General features: G+C 36.0%; 1 protein-coding gene across 1 annotated transcript; it reads left to right on the forward strand.

Annotated features, from left to right (window-relative positions):
- The first annotated feature begins 1,158 nt into the window (after positions 1-1,158).
- On the forward strand, positions 1,159-20,045 carry LOC121416026 (cathepsin B-like). The gene is made up of 9 exons (XM_041609463.1): positions 1,159-1,322; positions 8,848-8,970; positions 10,313-10,389; positions 12,614-12,740; positions 13,939-14,054; positions 15,245-15,474; positions 16,447-16,563; positions 17,888-18,016; positions 18,961-20,045. The coding sequence occupies exons 2-9, from the start codon at positions 8,854-8,856 to the stop codon at positions 19,032-19,034; spliced, it is 987 nt and encodes a 328-aa protein (XP_041465397.1). The 5' UTR covers positions 1,159-1,322; positions 8,848-8,853; the 3' UTR covers positions 19,035-20,045.
- The last annotated feature ends 3,245 nt before the right edge of the window (positions 20,046-23,290 follow it).

Below are 23,290 nucleotides of genomic sequence, written 5' to 3' on the forward strand. Positions count from 1 at the left end.
CTTATTAAAAAGTTAATATATAGTACAAAATGTGAAAATAGAATTTTAAGTAATATGGTTTGTTTGCATATCCCCCTCCCTACTTTCGACCCATGCAGTCCACTATATACGTAGCCCCTGCAAAAATTATGTAAATGGATGGAGCGTGTAAAAACGGTCCTATGACGGGTTGCTCCGCTAATAATTCCATGCACACCTTTTTATTAACACCTATCCTAAACCTAACATAGGCATATACCCTATTGCAAAGAACCCTTACACGAAATAAAGTCCAGAGCAATTTTCGTCGGAGCAAATAATTATGGTGCCCGTAAAAACATGACAACTAGATACAAGAATAGGGGAGGGGGGGGGGGGGCTATTGTTAGCAGGCCTCACCCAAAGTTTTTGCGCCTTACACTGCAGCACCGTCTGAGGGTGTAGGCTTGCTCTTGCACCCTAAGTGGGATAAGTTGAAAAAATGCACCTTAAATTATTTACTCATTCATTTATTTGTTTATTATTGTTAATTTTATCATATTTTGTTGGGGGCAATAGTTGACATTAAGAAAGGTTCAAATTTACCCTTGCTTATTTTTGCTAGGCTGCACCCTTAGTGCACAAATGAACATAAAATTACACTCAATTATGTAATTTTGTGTAAAGAGTGTAAAATTACACTCTTGGCCGGTGTTGTACCAACCCGGTTCAAATTTGAACCCCTTTCATCCGGGGTTTCTCATATAGTTTTTATAGTCAGATCTTTGGAAGAAAAACGTAGACATCTTATTTGTGAACCGTATAAAGTTCAATCAATCTTTGATCTGTCAAGCATTCCGTCTGAATACAGTGTAAGCGTGTAAGCGACAGAAATGGGAAAAAGTGGGTATAGGGCCTTTTTTTTCTCTCTTTAAAAGCAAATGTCTATGACCGCCAAATCTACAAAACAATTCAACTCCCATGCATTTCATCAGAAGTTGGTTTTATTTTCAGGCATATCTTTCAACGAAAATGTGGAATGCTTTTGGGCCTGAAAACTTAGAGATCAGTCTTTGATCTGTCAACAACGCATTCCGCCTCCAAATGGCGGAAGAAAATAAACAGGCCTATCGTAAAATAAAAAGGGGGCGTTCCTGTTGTACTTAACAGCACCGTGGTCATGTGAGAGTTCCGTCATGTGACACCTTATCATCACATGACTCGCTATTATTATTGAATGGACTTTTCGTATGATTTGTCTTGGATGAGGAGAAGTTTAATACTTTAATTGGTTCTGATTCTGGATTTGTGCTACATCTTCCTGGTCTCTGGTTAAAGCATTTTTTATTCGACTTTATTACTAAGTAAGTATGAATCAGATTGTAAAATATGAAAGTTTTAATATTTCAAGGAAGTAAATCGTTGTTCACCCCACATCCGCCGATCTCGGATCATGGCACGGCGCCACGCGCCACCGGAGCTCGGCCGCGGCCGCGCGGCCCTCGTCCACCACACTGCTAGCTATCCTCCAAGAAGAGAGTGTCGATTCGAGGAGGCCGGAAGAGCGGCAAGAGCTCATCAGTCATCAATCATCCAATGAACATACAATTGAAGTTTTGATATAATTATTTTTCATTGATGATGTTGATATTATGGCAAATGCTGATCATAATGATCAGCATTTGCCATAAATATGACCAGGCCCACTCCACTATAAACTAAAGGTTTAGAATTAGATCTATATATCTGACAATGTTAATGTGATCTAACATTAGTAATTAGCAATGGTCAATGCACTCTTTATGGAAAAGTTGGCTACATCATTTACATGCACTCGTAAGCCCTGACATGCCTGACCTTTCAACATACAGCGAAAAGTAAGAGATGGGACTTTACTCTTTAGATGTGTGAGACGTACTCACAGAATTCTCATAAAAGAGTTTAACTTAATTTTTCCCCCCGAATCAAACGTTGATCTTCAGCTGTTGCTGTAATTTATCGTGGAATCAAAGAAATATTCTAATTTATTGCAATACTCTTTGCAAAATCACCAGAATGTATCAGAAAATTTGTCATTATCATCAGGAAAAGGAAATAAGGAAATGAATTTTCCCTTTCCTCTGAGTAGTGGTGACAGAGTAAGAAAGGGTTGGATGGAGGATTGGCTTGTGAGATGAGGAATATTGACTGACCGAGAGAGAAAACGTAAACAAAAATTGTGATGATGATGATTGAAAATGATTAGAAAGGGGATTGGGAAAAAGAGAATTAAAGAAAAGGGAAATATGTAGATTGAGGTGATCAAATAAGAAGGATATTACAAAGATATGAAGGCACAAGGTCTTGGATGAGAACAAGAATAGAAGGGTGAGAAAGTACAATATAAGGATCAGGCAAAAAATATGAAAATAAAGAAAGAAAAGGAAGAAGTGAAGGGATAAGGGATGGCAGCAAGGGAAATTAAAAGAAGAGATGGAAAAGAACTTGTAAACGATGAAAACGATAAATAGGTTGGTCAAGTAGGAGATCAAGAAGAAAAAAAGATAATGAAAAACAAGAGAGGTAACGAAACGGAGAAAGAAACGCAAGGAGTAGACAGCAAGACATTGGAAAGGGGGACAATATGCGAACAGAAATAATGAAAAAAAGAAAACTAGATTTTAATTCGTCATGCAGACGAATTAGGTGGTTTGTCCTTATTCTTGCCATCAAGATCATTATCACCATGTTCACCAACAGAATGTTCATTATGGATGGAATACTTGTGAAAGATGGGAGATGATTAAGCACTGTGAAAAAGGTCGCTTTAATATATGGTTATACATGTGATATGAAAAAAGGTAATTATAATCTGTTTTTCTTGCTAAATTTTAACTTTTATACCTTTTAATTGTCATAAAGGATCATGTACAAGGTGGTAAAAAAAGAAAAATGAAAAAAAATCATCTTGTTTACCCCAGGACTCGAACCTGCTCTCCCGAGAACGCAAGTCAATTCCGTTATCCATTCAGCCACGATATTCCCCATAGGGATCGTATGTTCCCCATAGGGATCGTATGTTCCCATAGAGATAACACGTAAAACAAATTTGAGAATTACAAATCCAATTTTGCAAGCGAAAAACGGGCATGATCCCAGCATCTGATCGAAAAATGAAGGCAACATTATGAAAGCTAAGAATCTCAGCTACACTGTACACTATACTAAAAGCTCAGGGATAACTAACAAAGAAAATTGAGATCATGTATAGCTCACGAAATAGAGGAATGTAGAATGTAGTTTTGAGAAAAAGTCATGTCCCATAGAGATTACACGCAAAATGAGGAAAAATGACATGCCTCTTTTCATCAGTGTTTTACGCCATGATGCGTTTCTCAAAATGAAAATCCATGTTAACTGAGGAGAAAGAATACATTCTAAACTACAACATAACTAAATCTGGGCGAAAAATGATCAATATTAACAGAGTTATAATCAAATTTGCATAAATTTGATGACGTCATTTTTGAAAAAAAGGAAAATTTCAGTTTAGGCGCAATTTTGATGACGTCATGATCAAATTGAGGGACAATGGTGACATGAAATCAAATCTACAACTCATAGTCTATGGATATATGAAAAAAAAAATTTGGGACTATTTAAAGAGCTACAGTGAATTTTCAATAGGCATGTTTTTGCCCATATATGGCCTATAGTGAGAGCTCGCGTGCACACATGCTGCAAACTTTAACAGGTGTTAATTTCATTATTAATGGTTGTAGAAGGTTGATCAACAGAGCTACCAAGTCTCACGCATTATGTGTGAGACTCAAGCATTTTGGACTCTTGTTCATCCCCTCAAATCTCTGTCTCACGCAACTATCACAGCCTATCCCCATACATTGTACACAATGTCTGTGATCTCACTCAGATTCACAGAAAATCTCACACATAGCTGGGCTTTGAACTTGGCTTCTCTTGATCACGGTATCAAATTGCTCAGAATTATATTATCAATGCAATGATATAAAAAAAAACGGTGTTTCTGCGTTGCGTTAAGGCGTTATGTGCGGAAACGCGTGCGCATACGTGTGCACGCGCAAATTTTTGAAATGCTTAAAATGACCTGAAACGTACCCAAAAAATTTTATAGGCCATTTTGAGGATTTTTTTGCTTTGATGCGCGTGTCATGACCTTTACATGACCTTTGATGACATTGACAGACGACCTTTGACCTAAACTTTATTTGATGTAAATATGGTTGATTAATGATGATCCGTTATGTTGATATGATCAAATTAAGAATTTTACAAAATGGCGCGTAGATGACGTCATCATGACTAGATGACCTTGAAAAGCTTGGTATGCCGTCTCTATGATAGACTCTATAAATGACAGAAAAATCAACCAAATTAATGCAGCCAATTGGGAGAAAAGATGGCGACAAACATAGGTGATAAGAGTAAATAAAGAAATAAAGAAAGTTAACTCTGAAGAAATCAAGAGGTGATCTGTCATAGACAGACCACCTAAAAAGATCGGAGAGTTAGATGAAAGAAGAAAACGAGAGAAGGAGAAAAGAGATAGAAAAAGGGCAAGATCCATGCTTTTTCGTAGGATTGGGGCTCTCCGCTTACGGTATATGTTTAATGCTGGGAAGTTAAAGCGCAGGTAATTGCAATTACATATGTTCAGTGAAATCAAATCGGATTTTATACTATGAACATATTAAAATGATAATACCAACATGCTTATATAGCACATATCACTGCCAAATACATCCCAAAGCGCTTTTGAAGGAGGCAGAAAAGGCAAAGAAAAAATGAGAAATTTGATGGCAATCGTGGCACTCACCCATTTAAAAGTTATTTTAAATGAGTTTAAATGAGTATTTTTTCAAAGTGGATTTAAACTTGGGTCCTTTACATATGATGGGTGGTACTCCATGGGCAAAGGATCGTAAAACTCCATAAAGCTTGGTCTGAACACAAGGACAAATTAAAAGATCCTTCTGAGCTGATCTAAGATTACATGTATACTTAACTAAACAATAAGATATTTTGGAGCCATTGCATGGAGGCACTGATAAGTTAAAAGCAGTACTTTAAACATAACATGCGACTGGACTGGGAGCCAATGTCATTTTAAGACAGGTGTGATGTGGGAATTGTTTTTAGTACGGGTGCTGCAGAGTTTTAACCATATCTTGGCCGGGGTAATTTTAGAGTTCATATGGCCGGGGGGGGGGGGGGAAGATCGTGCCGAAAATTGGCATGTAGGTTGTCTTGGACATAATCTTCAAAACCGTGTAGTAATTTATTTCATGCAAATTGCTATTAAGCGATTAAAAATGCTATTTTATGCGTAATAATATAGGATATTTATATTGCGCACATATCCACCTTGTTAGGTGCTCAAGGCACTCCTATATTACCCGGCTAAGCTAGGCGTTCATAGCGCACACAGCTTCTTAAGGAATTAATTCCTACCGGTACTCATTTACCTCACCTGGGTTGAGTGCAGCATATTGTGGATCAGTTTCTTGCTGAAGGAAATTACGCCATGGCTGAAATATGAACCCACGACCCTCTGTTTCAAAGGGGTTTCGAAGACTAATCCACTCTGCCACAATGCTCCACAATTAGTAATTAGTATGCGAAATCATACTTTTCCCTCGAACTCCCCAAATAAAGCTCCAAATGGTCCAATTTTCAGTATGAAACTGTTTTTGGTGTTCCTAGCAAGTGTTTATGAAAAAAATGCGATATCAGATCAATTTCTTATGTATTTTATTGTTTTTTGCAATTTCTTATGTATTTCTTTGTTTTTTGACCTTTGGTTTTTCATTGTTTTTTCAATGTAATTTGTTGGGGACTCTTTTGAGATCATAAACATAAAATACATTTAGACCAGCAAAACTTAAAATAATCATACATTTATGATATTTGTTGGAAAACACAATTTGCATTGACTTTGTACATGAAATCATGTTTTTGAGCAATTTTTGGTCTGACATGCACTTACATAATGTTGCGTAATTTCGGAACCGCGTACCCGGGTGATGCAAAACCGGTCTCAAAAGTTGCGCAAGACTTGAAAGTAAAAAGTCAGTGAGTGGCGCGGTAAAAAAATTGGCGCGGCAAAAATATTGCGCGAATCGATGAGTGGCCCCCCCTGGCCTGGATAGGGTTAAATTACTTGTAATTTGTTAATTTGGGAACTGGGCATCCTATAGAGTAAACTATTGCAGTAATCTAAATGACAAGCTGCTTGGTGGTCTTTGATCTAAGAATTGCCGACCCTACCAAGTTTACATAGAGCCAGAGATGCTGATTTTCATTTTGCAGAAACTTGTTCATGACCATATTTTCACCAAATATCACACCTAGGTTGCTAGCTGTTGACGTGGGCATAAATGACGTATCAAACTTAACAACTGGAAGTTTCATACTTCTGCGAAAAGAAGATGACAGATTTAAATTTCTGTTTTCTGATCATTCGATTTCAGACCATTTGCGCTGGACCACTGTTTGATCTCCCTTACACATTTTTCTACTCGGGAGATTGCATCATCAATGTTGCATGGTTTAAAAGAATATACTTGCGTATCATCAGCATAACACATTACCCCTTATCACGTTTTATAGAGGAGATGAGAACATGGTAAATAACAAGGGACCTACCACTGAACCTTGGGGTATGCCTATATGAAGCTCGTGAATTGAAGACTCTAACCTGTTTATTACTACTCTGTTTGCTTTGAGTCAAATATGATTCAAACCACTTATGAGCAAGACCTGTAATGCCAAACCTCACTTTCAGCCTCTGCAATAATACATCATTTTTAATTGTATCGAATGCTGAAGAAAAATTGAGCAGTACAAGAATGGTTTCATACATGTACCCCTTATCTAAGGAAAGTGGATGTCGTTTGATACTTTCAACAGAGCTGTTTCACAACTATGAAACTATGGGCGATATGTAGACTGAATTGGAGACTGCAGATCATTAAATCTAGAGAAACCATAATTGCCAGACATGCCAGAAGGGTGTTCAGGAGTTACAACCTGTTCAACATACATATCAGACAAATCATCCGAAATTTGTTTCACTTTAGTCACAAAAAAATTTTGAAAATGTTCTGGCAATGAAATACAATCAGGATTAGATTTAGGAAGAGTTAGATCAGGCTTAGACCTAAACAGTTTCTCAAACTTCTGAAACAGTTCGCAGGGATTACAGTTCTCGATTTGTCACGTATGATATTTTTTTCTTTCTCGTAGTAAGCAATTTCTTATAATCACATGAAGATTTGATGATGGATCTCTAATCTGGTTGAACGCCGTTTCCGTACTAGTTGTCTGAATTCCTGCTTCTTTTTATGAATATCTTCATTGAACCATGGTGCATGGGTATGAGGGAGGACTGAGCGAGTGAGCAAAGGTGCATGTTTGTCAAACAGCTCATGAAGCACGGTGTCATAGAGCTGTTCCAGATCCTCAATGGAAGATGTCAACAGTTTTCGACAAATGCTCTCGTAAAACTCATCAGGATTCTAGTTGTGAAGTTTCCTGAATTTAACTTCAGTTCTTTGTTGCTTGGGCTTTTCAATCATCAAAGAATTGCTGAGTAATCAGAGGGCAGATAGCTTGTAACATCCAGCTCGGAGATGAGATTTTGTAGTTTCACTTGACAGCAGAAGATCCAGTGTATGTCCACTCCTATGCATTGATAAAGTGACGTGTTGTTTCAAATTGACTGAACTAATGATTTCAAGAAATTGGTCTGCATCTCTTTTAAAAGGATTGTCAACATATAAGTTAAAATCCCCTGCCAATATTAGCTGGTTAGGATAAACAGCTATCCGCTCAAGAAATGAAGAGAACACATCAAAGAAGATCTGAGATGTTAAACAACCTGTTCCGGTTCTTTGAGGTCGATAGACAACCACTAGATGAAGAGATGACCTTCCCTTTACAAGAAGATAAATACATTCACACAATGTATATTGTTCCATGTCATAAATCCCCTGCCAATGTTAGCTGGTTAGGATAAACAGCTATCCGCTCAAGAAATGACGAGAACACATCAAAGAAGATCTGAGATGTTAAACAACCTGTTCCAGTTCTTTGAGGTCGATAGACAACCACTAGACGAAGAGATGACCTTCCCTTTACAAGAAGATAAATACATTCAAACAATGTATATTGTTTCATGTCATAAATCCCCTGCCAATGTTAGCTGGTTAGGATAAACAGCTATCCGCTCAAGAAATGAAGAGAACACATCAAAGAAGATCTGAGATGTTAAACAACCTGTTCCGGTTCTTTGAGGTCGATAGACAACCACTAGATGAAGAGATGACCTTCCCTTTACACCAATAAGAAGATAAATACATTCAAACAATGTATACTGTTTCATGTCATAAGTATGGACTTTGAAAGTTTTCTCAATGCAAACTCCTACTCTACCATCTGATCAGCCTTTGCGTGGAGTACGATGTATGTCATAGTTCTGAAGACAACCCAAAATATCAGCTATAGTTCTATAAAGTTTCTTGATAGCCATTGTGCAAGGATGTTGATGTGGTTACTGATGACAAATTCACATATTGAAGAAGGTTTAGAGTTAACAGACCTTGCATTCCAAAGGGCAAAAATGACAGGTCAAAGAATTATTAAAAGTGGCAATGTAATGATCTGGAGAAGGGGAATGATGTTCCGAAGAATAGGAGGCCTGGTAGGGCCTAATTTTAAGCTTGATTCTATTCTATAACAAACTCCGATCCAATTGCTTCAGATACATTTTAGGTGAATAGATCCAATCCATGTTTTTTTTTCAGTTCTAGAAAGAATATATATTATTCATATATTACAAGTTTGGATAAAATATTTCTCTTTCCAATGTAGTTCATCATGAAGATTCTGCTGGTCGTAGCCAGTCTGCTGGCCGTTGGAATGGCCATGACTGATCTGGACAGACTGCAGTCAGAAACCATATTGAAAGTCAACAGTATGAGGACTACCTGGAAGGTAATGTGTGATTTTCACTTTTGTATGATTACCACTTTAAAAGAAATATTAAAACAAAACACTACATGGGCGATTCCATGCGTGTTGTACGGGACATTTCAACAACAATTTCTCCTCTCTAAGCTGAATGCTTGAGCAATAACATTTTCGTTTTTGGCAATGAACAAGATATAGTGGGTAGGTATGTGAAAAACTGATAAGCAACCAACAAATGTTTGGTTATGGGTGAATGAAAGGTGAAAATGTTTTGTGAAGTACAGGACTCAGAAATGTCCCTTACGACATGCAATACTTTCACCTCCAATTCACCCATGAACAGCATATTATTGTTACTTGTCATTTTTTTTTACAGGACTACCCATTAGTACTTCATTATTACCGCAAAACAAATCAATGTCCCCTGTTTGTTTGGAAAGCAGAATGAAAATTGTGGTGAAAATGGCTGATATTTCTAGCATGGAATCGCCAATTTACTCAGTGCATTCCACAAAAAAGGACACTGGAGTTCCTAGTTATTTTTTTCTAAATACCTGAACGATTTATCCTCGGTAATTAATATTTATATCCATACAAGTCAACTTTTCTTCTCTATTTGGATACCAAATATGATAGGAGTAGTAGGCATAGATGGGAATAAAGAGTTCGAAAATTTAATACATGTCAAAACAAAGTTTTCCAGAAGAATTGGTTGAGATTTGTTCAGGATGCTACAACCGATCTCTTGTTGTTAAGTTTTTTAATGAAAGTGGACTTTAAGATGTACTTGTGAGTTTTTGTGGAAGTTGTTTCTGGTATGTCACAGGATGTATTGTTTTCACTCTATTCAAGGTTTGAGATGAAATTTTATTCTAAGGAATAATGTTTATTTTATGATCCAAACATAACCAATTATTGAGATATCTTACATGTAGGCTTACTCTATAAATGGGTTTCTTTTTGTGGAACACATTGTTTATTTAATATTGGTTTTACAGACTATTTACTGCAAAGTTCTACTTTTGTTTGTCTTTAATTTTAATGCATAAAGGCAGTTTTTGGAATCAAGTGTTGTCAGTTTTAGCGATATCAGTTTCTTACATTCTTCATCTAATGTATGTGCCAATATGACTGACTGGCAGGTCATGCAAACATATAAGAATGAACTGTCTGAGCTGAACTGAATGAACTTAGTAGACTTATTAGTATCATAAGGCAATAATAATATATCATGCAATGCATATCCCCAAACGTACTATACTATATAAATGAATGATATAAATCATGGCTTCAATATATTTTGCTTTACAGAAACTTGTGTTTTAAGAGTTGTCGTCTTATTTTCTGTTTTGATTCCCCCTTAAAGGCTGGTATGAACTTCAAAGGCAGGGAGCTGGATGATATCAAGAGAATGCTGGGTACATACAGGCACCCTAACCGCAGGTCAGTGCAACAATATCCCTCCTTTAGTTTATAGCATCCCACTTCATAGAGGGATACTCCTGTATAGATAGGAAGGAAGGGGGGGGGGGGGCTGGATTTATCCATTGCTGAAACCTCCTCTACTGAAACCAGCAGCATCTACGACTATTTTTGAAAAACACATTTTGCATTGAATTATTTTACAATTTGAAGTTTGGATTAATGCTAGGAAAATTCTACTGTATCGCATCCTTTTGGTCGGAGGAAAGTTCAAATTGTCTTCAAATTGCAGCCGATGTCAAAATTGCTAAGGTCAATACAAATTGAAAATGAATTTGCTTTTTTTATTGTAGGGAGGCTCAGGGAGAGCTTTATTTTCATGTGAGTATTTATTTGACTCCCAGAAATCTTATAACTTTTTGAAAATGTCAAAAAGTTCAAATGCTATTGATTTTTTTTCTTCTAAAATTGGATTTCTAAGTGCCAGGTTTCAGAGTATCTGCCTTCATTTCCAATTTAATGTGATTCCAAGGCCAAGCAGTAACAAATTATCTGGTAATTCAGCTTTATTTGGACAGTGACTCAATTTCCACTTCTACTAACCATTAACATGCCTTTCTTAGAAAAATAAATTCTAGCTTTAATCCATGTTGCTCAGTCTAGGGAACATCGATTATGTAGGCCATTTTGGATCAACTACATATACCCAAATCACAAATGAATAAAGAAAACAAATAAGTTTCTTTGTGTTTTTGTTTTCAAAGTGTTGTTCTCTTCTTTCTTTTTTTCATTCATTTCAATCCTCAAAGAACCTAAATAATGTGCAATGTGTATCCATAGATCTGTCTGCAATATGTGCACATTTGTAAATTGCACACGAGTCAGACTTAAAGGGATGGTCTGGAATGAATTTATATCTAAATAAATAGAGTCAAATTCACAGAGCAAAATGCTGAAAAATCGTCAAAATCGGATAACAAATAACGAAGTTATTGAATTGTAAAGTTTATCAATATTTTGTGAAAAAGGTTATATGCACATCATCATGAATATTTATTAGGTGGGCTGATGATGTCATCATGTCACATCTCCACTTTCCTTTTTCTTATGTTACTACATGAAATCCTAAGTTTTTATTTTTTTCATACACGTGTAAATGATGTGTCCCCATTATGATGAAAGAAGTTGCAGCAGTAAATAACTAATGCACTTAGTCAGTTGTCAATCCAATTGTTTTGGTTCTTGGTAAAAAAAATTTGAATAAACCTTATTTCCTATAATAAAATACAAAAGAACAAGTGGGGATGTGACATCATCAGCCCACCTAATGAATATTCATAAAGTTATGCCTAGAACTGTTTCACCGGAATAATGCAAATCTTTGAAATTCAATAACTTTGTTATTATTTTATCCAATTTTGATCCAATTCTCAGCATTTTGTTCTGTGAATTTTACTCTATTTATGGAGATATAAATATTTCCAGCCTGGACCATCCCTTTGAGTCAGGTAGGTGGCCGACTTAGATATAAGCAAAATACTTTACAATAAAATACAATTGAGTACTAAGATTGTAAAGTATTTTACTGAAGCAAAATACATGAATAAAGTACTTAGAATTTTAAATACTTAAAGTATGAAATGGCATACCAGCCCAGACATTTAAGATGTGACGGCAGCAAAGTGATACACCTGACTCAAGGAACAGAAATCTCATGACTTGAGAGACAGAAAGAGATCAGCTCTCATAAAAAAAACAACATAACCACCATAATGACCAAAACAAATAATGCAGCCATTAATGCCACATACCACAAGTCAACAACTTTCAAATTTCTGTGATTTCATGAAAAGGACTAAGCCGCATACATTAATGGGACCTATGACATTCTGTGCTTTACATTGCAATTATTACCCTGGTCATCGGATCCTGGCATGCCGCACACAGTGTTTGCTTTATCTCCACTCCCTGGGGAGCATTCCAACAAGAGCTTTAAGACTCAGTTGCTAGGCCTACTGCATCTAGGCTTTCACATCCTACCGGGTACCCATTTAACGCCTGGGTGGAGAGTGGCAAATACAGTGTGGATTGATGCCTTGCCAAATTAAGGACGCTAGGCCGCGGTGAAATTCAAGCCTCTTCTACTCTTTATCACCATGCAAACATATTGTCATGTCTCTCATTCTCTCTCTCTTCCGATGCGTTTCCTTTTTTCTCTATCTCTCTCTCTCACTTGCTCATGCAGACTTCCAAGACTAGAGAATCCACCAATAAGCAAGAGCCTGCCGGAAAACTTTGATGCTCGAGTGCAGTGGCCCAATTGTCCCACCATCAAAGAAGTTCGAGACCAGGGATCGTGCGGTTCATGTTGGGTAAGGAGTCCATCCTATTTATTCATGTGATGATGATAGGGATAACAAGAGTGATAATAATGATGATGATGATGATAATAATAATAATATATAATAATGAAAAAAAATGACTGACTTTATAATACCAAACATTAATGATAATGCTATCATTATTATTCATGTTTAGTAATATATTTTTTTTCATTTTTCATTTAGGTTTTATTTTCCAAAATCAGTAAAGTTACAACACTATGATGTGTTCTGTCTTTGGTAAAAAATCCATCCTAACATAGATATGGTGCTCCTTACCGTCACCTAGCCTATTATTTTACAGAATAACTAATTGTTTAAGGCTTGAATTCAAGATAATAATAATGATCATTATAAGTTATCATTATCACTATCAATACACATTGAGTTGTTATCAATGATAACAAGGATATTGATAATGTTGATACAACTGGTAATCTTAATAAGCACAATGATAATGAAAATAAAGATGATTATTTTGATAATGATAATGCTACCACTTCTGCTGCTGCTGCTACTACTACTACTACTACTACTACTACTACTACTACTACTACTACTACTACTACTACTACTACTACTACTACTACTACTACTACTACTACTGCCACTTCTACCACTATTACTATTACTACTACTACTACTACTACTACTACTACTGCTGCTGCTACTACTACTACTACTACTACTACTACTACTACTACTACTACTACTACTACTACTACTACTACTACTACTACTACTACTACTGCTGCTGCTGCTGCTGCTGCTGCTGCTGCTGCTGCTACTACTACTACTACTACTACTACTACTTCCACTTCTACTACCACTACTACTATTATTTCTTCTACTACTTCTACTACCACTATGTACTACTGCTACTACTACTACTACTACTACTACTACTACTACTACTACTACCACATTTACTACTACTACTACTACTACTACTACTACTACTACTACTACTACTACTACTACTACTACTACCTACTACTTCTGCTGCTACTACTATTACTACTACTTCTACTAATTGTAATACCACGACCTACTACTACTAGTCCTGCTACTACTACTACTACGTCTAATACCACTCCCATTTCTATGCCTACTCCTACTCTCCCGCTATCCCTGCTGCCTATTACTTCTAACACTACTTCTAATAAACCCATATCTGGTTACTTTTCAGGCATTTGGAGCTGTAGAGGCCATGTCTGATCGTATCTGCATCAAAAGCCAAGGAACGGTCAACGCTCATATTTCGGCTGAAGATCTCATGACATGCTGTGATAGTTGTGGAATGGGGTGAGTAGTTGGTTGTCATAGGCTTGTAGTTGTAAGTTGTTGACATTTCGTAATAGGGTAATTCTTTGAAAGGGTACTTCAGGCTGAAAATGATTATGTCCAAAGTAAAAGAGTAAAATTTACTGAGCATACATGTAATAATGAAATTTCATCAAAATCTGATAACAAGTAACAAAGTTATTGAATTTGAAAGTTTAACAATACTTTGTTAAAAGGGTAGTATGCATGCTTTCATGAATATGCATTAGGTTGGCTGGTGATTTTAGGCACCCTCTCTCCTTTTTCTTATATTTTTACATGAAATCATACATATATCATATACATATTAATGTATGTCTCCCTTGTAACAAAATTACTTTGAGCAATGATTGTATTACATATTAAAGCAGTTCTCGATCCATTAAAAAAACCAATTCTTGCAGGATAAAATTTGAATAAATAGAATTTCATATTGTATATGTATATGACAAAGAATTAGTGGGGGAATGTTATCATTTGCTAACTCTTTGCATATTCATGAAGACATGCATTAGATACGTTTTCCCCAAAATAATGCAAAATTTTAAATATGTCATAACTTTGTTATCCCTTGTCTAATTATGATGCCCTTTCAGTGTTTTGTTTACCTAATTATCCTCTATCCATTCAAATTATATTATTTTTGGCCTGGAGTACCCCTTTAAAGTGCGACTATTTGACCTCCTTTACTTGAAAACTTTCTTAACTGATTTGTTTCTATTTTCTAGATCATATAAATAGCTGTAAGGCTCTTAAATGATCAGCTAGAGCAGTTCGTTTTCTGAAGTGAAATGGAGAGAATTTTTTTTTAATGTACAAAATGGTTGACCATTTGAAGGCTCAAGTGCCTACATGTACGTGGTGTTCAAATGTTAGTGAACCCAAACCAAAAACTGAAACATTATGAAAGTTCTGCCATGTTTTACTAGATATTCAATTGTGAAATAAGGAGATAAAATATTACAGTCAATAAAGTTTGTTTCTCTCAGCTCGCCGAACATAGTATTGCTGTCTGCATTCAACACTCAGCATGAAGGAGTGCATTTTGTGGTGAGCTTCACTAACTTTTGAAAACAACTGTACATGTCGACTCAGTTGAAGCCGGGGTATATGCATATGATAACTGTGCTGTATAAATGGACCTATTGTTATTATTATCATCATATTTGCAGGTGTGATGGGGGATTCCCGGGTTCCGCTTGGGAGTACTATAAGGAAACTGGTATTGTAACAGGCGGCCAGTTTAACAGTAATGAGGGATGCCAGCCGTACCTCATACCATCATGTGACCATCACGTCAATGGAACCAAACAACCGTGCAAGGGCGAACTCCCAACTCCTCCTTGCAAACGTGAATGTCAAGCCAGCTATTCCAAGTCGTACAAAGCTGATAAGCACTTCGGTATAAACCTATTCTTTTCTAACATCTTGAAAGACGAAACGTTGCTACCCAAATTAATATTTTAAGCACAACTTTTACCATTTTTCATGCCAGATGGCTCAGAGGACAATCCACATGACACAGATCAAAGTTTACAAACAACAGTTTATTTCATACATCTTCAATATTTTTTTTATTTACACTTGAAGTTTTGTCATTTAAAGGAGGCGCCATAGCTCAGTCGGTAGAGCGGGGGATTCGTATTCCGGTGACCCGGATTCGATTTCCACTTGGTGCGCTTGTGCCCTTTGGTAAGGCATTTATCCTCAGTACCAGGTCCTTCGGAGAGGACCTTAAGCCGTCGGTTGTCTGGTTGCTGGCTTACAAGCATTCATGCTTTCTTAGCAATCAGGTAAAAAATCACTACCAACACCATAAATAGGTTTACATTTCATAATTCATTTTATACTTGTTTCTCCATACTTTTACCTGACATGAAAATGAATAACAGCTAGAAAAATCAATGCTATTCTCAGCCATTTTATGCAAATCACTGCTTCATGTAATGTAGGTATCCTCATGATGGTCTAGGTGTGTGTGTGGGGAGGGGGGAGGCATTGGTGCTCGAGCGAGAGTTTTGGGCAAGGAAACAAGTTAAAAGGGTAAAGGCTATCTACAAACCGTTCTTCTTAGCTTAAGTCTATGTGATCTCCATATTAACATCTAATTCCATCCCTTATACAAATTCCAACTTTTGCACAAATCATTTTTTACAAACTTTTCAAGTGGTGCTCACTCAAGCGGAAACGTTTGCCAACAGCCATAATTATCATTGGCGTATAACAATGTATAAATGTGGAAAAAGCTTCAAGATATTACAAATATATCATTTTGTAGGATTATTTCGAAGTGTAGAGTAGATTATATTGCTAGATAGAGTGCACTATATAAATACCTATTATTCTTGATATTTTTTATATTATGTTCTTCTAGCTGAGAGTGTATCCAGTATCAGTGACAATCCCGAAGCAACCCAAACAGAAATCATGAATAATGGACCAGTCGAGGCTGACTTCACTGTCTATGCAGACTTCCTCACTTACAAGTCAGGTAAGCCTGTGCTTTGGTTTGATAATTCATCTTTTTGTATGTTTTTCTTAAATTGAAAATTTCAGTGATGGAGGCCCACATCGGAAGACCAAAACAATCATCAGATATGTTATATTTGACCTTTTGGCCTCTTGACCTGACAGGTATATCAGCATATGTAATAAGAAGTAGAATGCAACAATATTTGCATTTCAAGTCTCATGCATTTTCTCTATTTATCAGCAGAGAAGTTTGTAGTAGATGCAATAAAGTTGCGAGCTTTGAAAATGGGCTTCATTGCGCTTATAAGTGGCCTGAATTCTATGATGACATTGTATGTGAACGGAACTGTGATTGCACCCATTTGCATGCAGAAAATTTCAGTTATTTTATTGTCTTCTGCAATGACGGAAATCATCTTTCAATTTGATCTGTATTTATGAATCATTGGTCTCCAGTGCAACATTGAATGACCACAGCAGAAGCCAACATTTCTTTTAAAGCCAATATGAACTAGCATCCATGTATAGCACAATCTCATGTCCTCAACTACATAAATCTGGCTACATTTATAACCCACAATGCAACATTATGAGCTTGTAATCTTACAATATACTTGTAGGTCCACTCAAAGTTAATCACTTACTGATGCATTAGAAACCCTTGTTGCTATTTCAGTTCTGCCTGATGTATAGGTAATTTGGTGCAACAAAGTGCAGGGTTGAATACAAAAAAATATCGCCTTCATTTGTTGTACTGTTGTCTATGGGGAAAAACCCAAAAGAGTGCAATATGGCAGACTAGGTGCTACCTACTTCCCATTCAGATATGGGATAAAGTGCAAACTACAGTATATGATTTCATTCTTGCAGCTTAAAACAGCTTTCATGGGTACCTTTGTTTAAAGATAAATGAAAGTAGGTGCAGTAAACAGTGATTTCACAAGAAAGTCTGTAAAACCAAGGTTATTTGTCATTATATCATTCTCGATCTGGATCTGGTACAGTTACATAAACTGAACTTTGTGAAATCATGAAATCTACGCTGAAAAATGTTCACACTGAAGATCACCAACACAGATAAGCGCACGTGGGACAGTGTATTATTATTGCTTTGAATGTCGGCCTGACGCTTGACCCGAATCCCACGCTTATTTGCTAATTTCTCAGCAGTTACACAATTTCTTCCAGAATCCTTTGGCACATAATTTTCATTTATACAAACAGACACTTTGGTCGTCATTTCATTGGATTCTGTACGAACTCATTTTGAAATCGTTTCCACAACTGGCATTTATTTTTAACCTGCATTTTGAATTTGACCTTTTGACCTCTTGACCTGACAGGTGTATATCAGCATACCACAGGATCAGTGCTTGGAGGCCATGCCATTAAGATCCTGGGCTGGGGTGTGGAAGATGGGACCGCCTACTGGCTGGTAGCTAACTCATGGAACAATGAATGGGGAGATAATGGTAAGTTTATCCCATTCTATTCAAGATGAAAGTGGTGATGTTATTTCTGCCTGGGAGGGCTGGTAAATTGCCGATTGGCCTACACTCGCTTTGTCTAATTTCTATTTGGTCTTATCCTACCATTACCATATCCTAAACTGGCTTCCAGGACTATGTCACATAGAGTGATCTTGTTGCTATGGAAACGCTCTCTGCATAGTCACATGTTCTGCATGAAATTTGAAACCGCAGCGTAGGCATTCTACACACAGTGTACCCAACATGCATACACTTTTGTACTTTCATGCAAAGATCCCTTCCCAAAGAACAGTTGTGTCTTCACCTGCACTTAAACCAGTTTAGCGAGACAAAGCAGTCTTAAAACCCACATTGCAAGATGGTTTTCAAACCTGATAAGGAAGACCAATTAAGATTGCTTCCACTTTGAGTGTTCCCATTGCATGTAAAAGTGATTGCCACTATTAAAGAAAATAGATGAGAACAGGGTTGAATGCTATTTCGTCTACAATCAGTTTGTCTTCTAAAATTTAATGTAATTACTATTTTGTCTTTTAACCGTTTTTGTCATTTTCAGCTAGGCTATACCTATTTCATTTAATATCTACTTGGTCTAACAACACTTGATCTATATTTTTAAGTGCACAGTATATGAACCTAATTTTATTTCAAAAAGTAAAAATGAATAAATCAGCATTCATGTCCTTTTGCATAGCGTTTGTCTACATTTGCCATTCTCCATCCAGGTGTGGAATATGGGTACCCGATTGGGTTTCCTTGAATGCATAAGTGCGCTATCAGGGTAGCTGTGCTAGAGCTGAGGGAGAAGTATGCAGTGCTTAGGAACATTGTACTTAGCACTCTATAAATGTTGCATAGTATTATCTTTATAAGTATTATTATTGGTGTAGTTGAATTGTTCAATATGTTGTATTTCTCTCTTGCAGGATTTTTCAAGATCCTCCGTGGCAAGAATGAATGCGGCATTGAGGGCGACATCAACTTTGGAACCCCCAAATAGTCTTTTACACCAACTATGGAATGACATGTACTTAAGCAAAACAATCTTCTAATTTTGTGTGAGATTTATCAGAAATATCAAATTGATTTTTATAGGAACCATTGTTGTTGATATGTGATGTAATGCTGTATAGGAGAAGGGGGGGGGGGTGCACAATAGATCACCCCCTCCCTTAACAGTAGATTCACTACTTAAAGCTTGTGATAATCTTAAAACAGTACTTAATGTAGCAAAATGTATGTATATCTATGCTTGATTTATATAGAGAGTACAGAGTATACCTTTCGAGATAATGCATTATAAGATCTAACAAAAAAAGGTTTATTCCATCCAAATTTTCGGTGCAACACCATGTCTTCTTCAGGGATATGCTTGATTATGATATATTGTTGCCTGTTACATGTTTTCGATTGCATAGCTAAGATTGGGGGCCTTGTATTGTAGGTCCTATTGTATGGCCTGGATTCTGAAATCTGGTTTAACATAAGCCATGGTCTTTCTCTAGGCTAAATTTATGGTAAGCCAAACATCTCAAAATTTTGTTTACATTGTATGTTTCTCATGTTTACTATGCTCATGTCTCAAATGTGAATGATGAAGAAAAATATTCTATTTTTTCCACAAAATTTGAGAATCATTAGAGCTGATAATTGGAACCTGAATTGTTGTTGGTTTATGCAACAATAAGGCTATCCATAGTTTATCCACAAATTTAGACCAGAGGTTGAATTGAACCAGGGTTCAGAATATGAATGGGGTTACATGTTTAAAATGAGATGATACCCATTCACTAAACACCTGTTTTTATTAAGGAAATATGGAAAGGATTGTTCGCCAATGCAATGTTGAACAGTCAGGAAATCTCGGCCCAGGTGCTTAATGGGTACCCGGTAGGATGCGAAAGTTATCGTACGTTTGAATTTGCCAGGGAGTGGAAATTGTGCACTTTTTGTGTGGGATTAGAAATGAATCCAAGGACAGGGGTAATAATATACTGTAAAGCACTTTGAGCCATACTTTGAAAAGTGCTAGACAATATACAAATAATGAACGTTTATGAGTGCAATAGACAGAATACTTCATGAGTTGAATAGATCATTCATTTCATCTGAAGTATTCTGCCCATTGCACGAATGAAAAGAACATTCATTATTTGGTTTATATGACACTTAAAAATAGATTCTTTTTCACATGAAATTTGTGAATTTCGATGCAAAATATGCTCATATGCAGTGCGAGCTCGGTCTGTTGATTATCGCGTACATAAACCATGCACAATATTTTGTGGTGCGTGCGTGCAATGGAAAAAATTGTATGGATCCAAAATTGCTCGATGAATTGATCTAAAATTGCACGGGTCCATGACGTCATTGTAAAATGGGCTGAATGATCGATATCGACCAACCAATCAAACGACATGGATCTATTAGGTGTCATATAAAAACCAGCTATTATCATTATCATTAATAAAATTCATTGTTTTGTATATTTTCTTATACTTCACATTCCATGACACAATCATGTTTTGACAAGTTTTATGCTGCAGGATTGCAATAATTTGTTCTTGGTGAATGGGTTGACTACTGGCACTCCATAAAAGCGAGGTCTATAAAGTAAACCCAGGGTTAAGTAAACAAATGCTATCAGAAGGCCACCCATTGTTTACAAAACTTTGTACTGTATGTTTATCCCAGAATAACAGATTATATAAAGATGTTTTTTGTGATTGAAAATCCATAGTCTTCTGATCTTGTGACTGAAATTTTGTTGTTAAATGAGACATCATCATAAATCTAAAGAACAGTGGTTTGTATATGAAGAGGAATGCATATATTTAGAAATTTATTGATGTCATTTTTAACATGCAAATGGCTCTATGCAGGGTTTTTTTCATGTTGAAAAAAGGTCTTTCCCTTGATTGACGAGTACCATCTTTTTAAATGAATGCAAATGTTTATTTTTGTATCAATAATGGATTTTTTTTACAAATCATGAATGCAATTAATAAAATGAATGCTGTATATTATTCAATGAATTATTAATCTCTGGTTTGTTATGTCCCACGTATGTGTAGTGACCATTTCTGATTTGTTATTGATTGTATCTTTGTCAACGTTTAAGATCACAGAAAGCAACATATTCTGAAAGACGCCTGTGCTTGCTTTTTTGTGAAGTTCACCCAAACCAATAGTTTCTTGCAATAAAAAGATAAAAATCAAACAATCTTAGGACTGAAATTTTATCAAAACTGGATGTAAAATAAGACATTTATATTTAAAAGCTTTTCAGGTTTAATGTCACAAAACAGTTGTGTGCACATCCCTGGCGGTATGCAAGTGAGGAAACCAATGACATCACCGAATCACTATTTCTTCTTTTATTGTATTTATGAAATATTATCATTTACTTTTCTCCTCAGGGTTTGATTCCTCCCTGAACACATGGAATTGCCATTTTTGTAACCTAATGTGATCCGATGGAGACACTCGTTATTGTAAAACAGGCAAAAATGTGTAATTTATTCAATGAATTATGAAAGAAATAGTGACATTTACTCTCTGATTTGCAGATCACTGTATTTTGTATATAACAATTTTGTGAAAAATAAGCAAAAAATTTAAACCGTTATGATATTTAATTCTCATTTTACATCAGATTTTGATGAAATTTTCAGCTTTATGCTTGTGTGGTTTTTCTTTTTCTATTCAATGATTTTTTTGGTTGGGTTTGAACTTGTCCTGTAACTGTAATTTTAAGGTGATTAATCAACTTTTCTTGGTTCCATGACACATATGGGATTGATGATGATCTGATCAGTTTATGTAATTCTCAGATCATCTAACACCATAATGGCTAAACCCACTTCGTCTACAGTCATTTCTTTGGTCTAACTCATTTGGTCTAATCCTCTGCATGATCTAATTTCCACTTAGTCTACCTATTTCTTTGCATCTTATCAAATTCTGGTTCATAATTGGTTCATCTAATCATATGGACTAAGTGGTGTCAGACTCAGTGGATATTAGATGAAGGGGGTGTAGGCTAACTGGAAAATTCTCAAAGTGGAAAATTGGCTCACTAGCAAGAAGTTGTTTAAAAAAAATCCAAATTATTGCAGAGATCATGAGAAGAAAATAGCTAGTTCTCATGTAAAGGTCAAGTCCACCCCAGAATTTTTTTCTTCTTTTTAAAACAATGGCACACCAAGGATGCATATGGCATTTCCATTTATTTGAAAGCAAGATAAAATAGCATTGTACATTAAATGCTTTGCTCACGGGCATAGGTGCGGCTAGAATGTTGGTTAGAAGTGTTGATTAGAATCGATAGAGAAATAATCAAACAAGCAGAACACTGAAAATTTCATTAAAAAATTGGGTGTAAACTAAGGAATCTAGGACATTTTTAAAGTCTGCTTATTTTTCATGAAATTTTGTGGTATGCAAACGAGAGTCTATGATGTCCCTCACTTCCTATTTCTTTTGTATTTTATTGTTCGAATTATATACAATATCTCATTTTTCACAGATTTGAGAATAATGAGAAAACTTGACTGAACCACAAAATGTTAAGACAATGGTAATTCCATTTTTTTAGTCAGTGTCACATGAAAATAAGAAAAAAATTATTCAATATTTCATGTAAAGAAATACAAAGAAATAGTGAGTGGGCGATGTCTTATCAGTTCCCTCATTTGCATATCTACCAAGATATGCATATAGGTGTTTGTAAAATGAAGCATAACTTTAAATGTCATGTCTTTCTTATTTTACATCCAATGTGGATGAAATTTTCAGCGTTGTGCTAGTTGAATATTTCTCATTTTCTTCAAACTAACGTTTTGCTGGGATGGACTTGTCCTTTAAAGAAATTTGCCATTTTTCAACTACAATATGTTTTAGATATGGTAGTAGCAGATGCGAACATGTAGATATTGAGAGTCAACGTATAGCCTCTATACTATTGTATAAACAGGTGGGGCAATCTGATTGAGATTTATTGTCATGGAAAGGGGGAGTGGTATTCAGATGCATTATGCGCTATGTAAAAGTGGAATGCTATTAAATTTGTTCTCTCTGCATTTTATTTATTTATTTTATTTCTTTTTTTTTTTGGGGGGGGGGGCACATCCCTGCCCCCCCCCCTTCATTGCCCACCTTATCTTACAAGGCTGGTGGGAAGCTTCAATTTCCCATTGTGGGCCAAATTCGGAATCATGTTATCAACTAGTGTTATCCCATCTGGTTATGACAAAC

This window comes from Lytechinus variegatus, chromosome 1 (assembly GCF_018143015.1).
Source record: "Lytechinus variegatus isolate NC3 chromosome 1, Lvar_3.0, whole genome shotgun sequence".
Classification (NCBI taxonomy): domain Eukaryota; kingdom Metazoa; phylum Echinodermata; class Echinoidea; order Temnopleuroida; family Toxopneustidae; genus Lytechinus; species Lytechinus variegatus.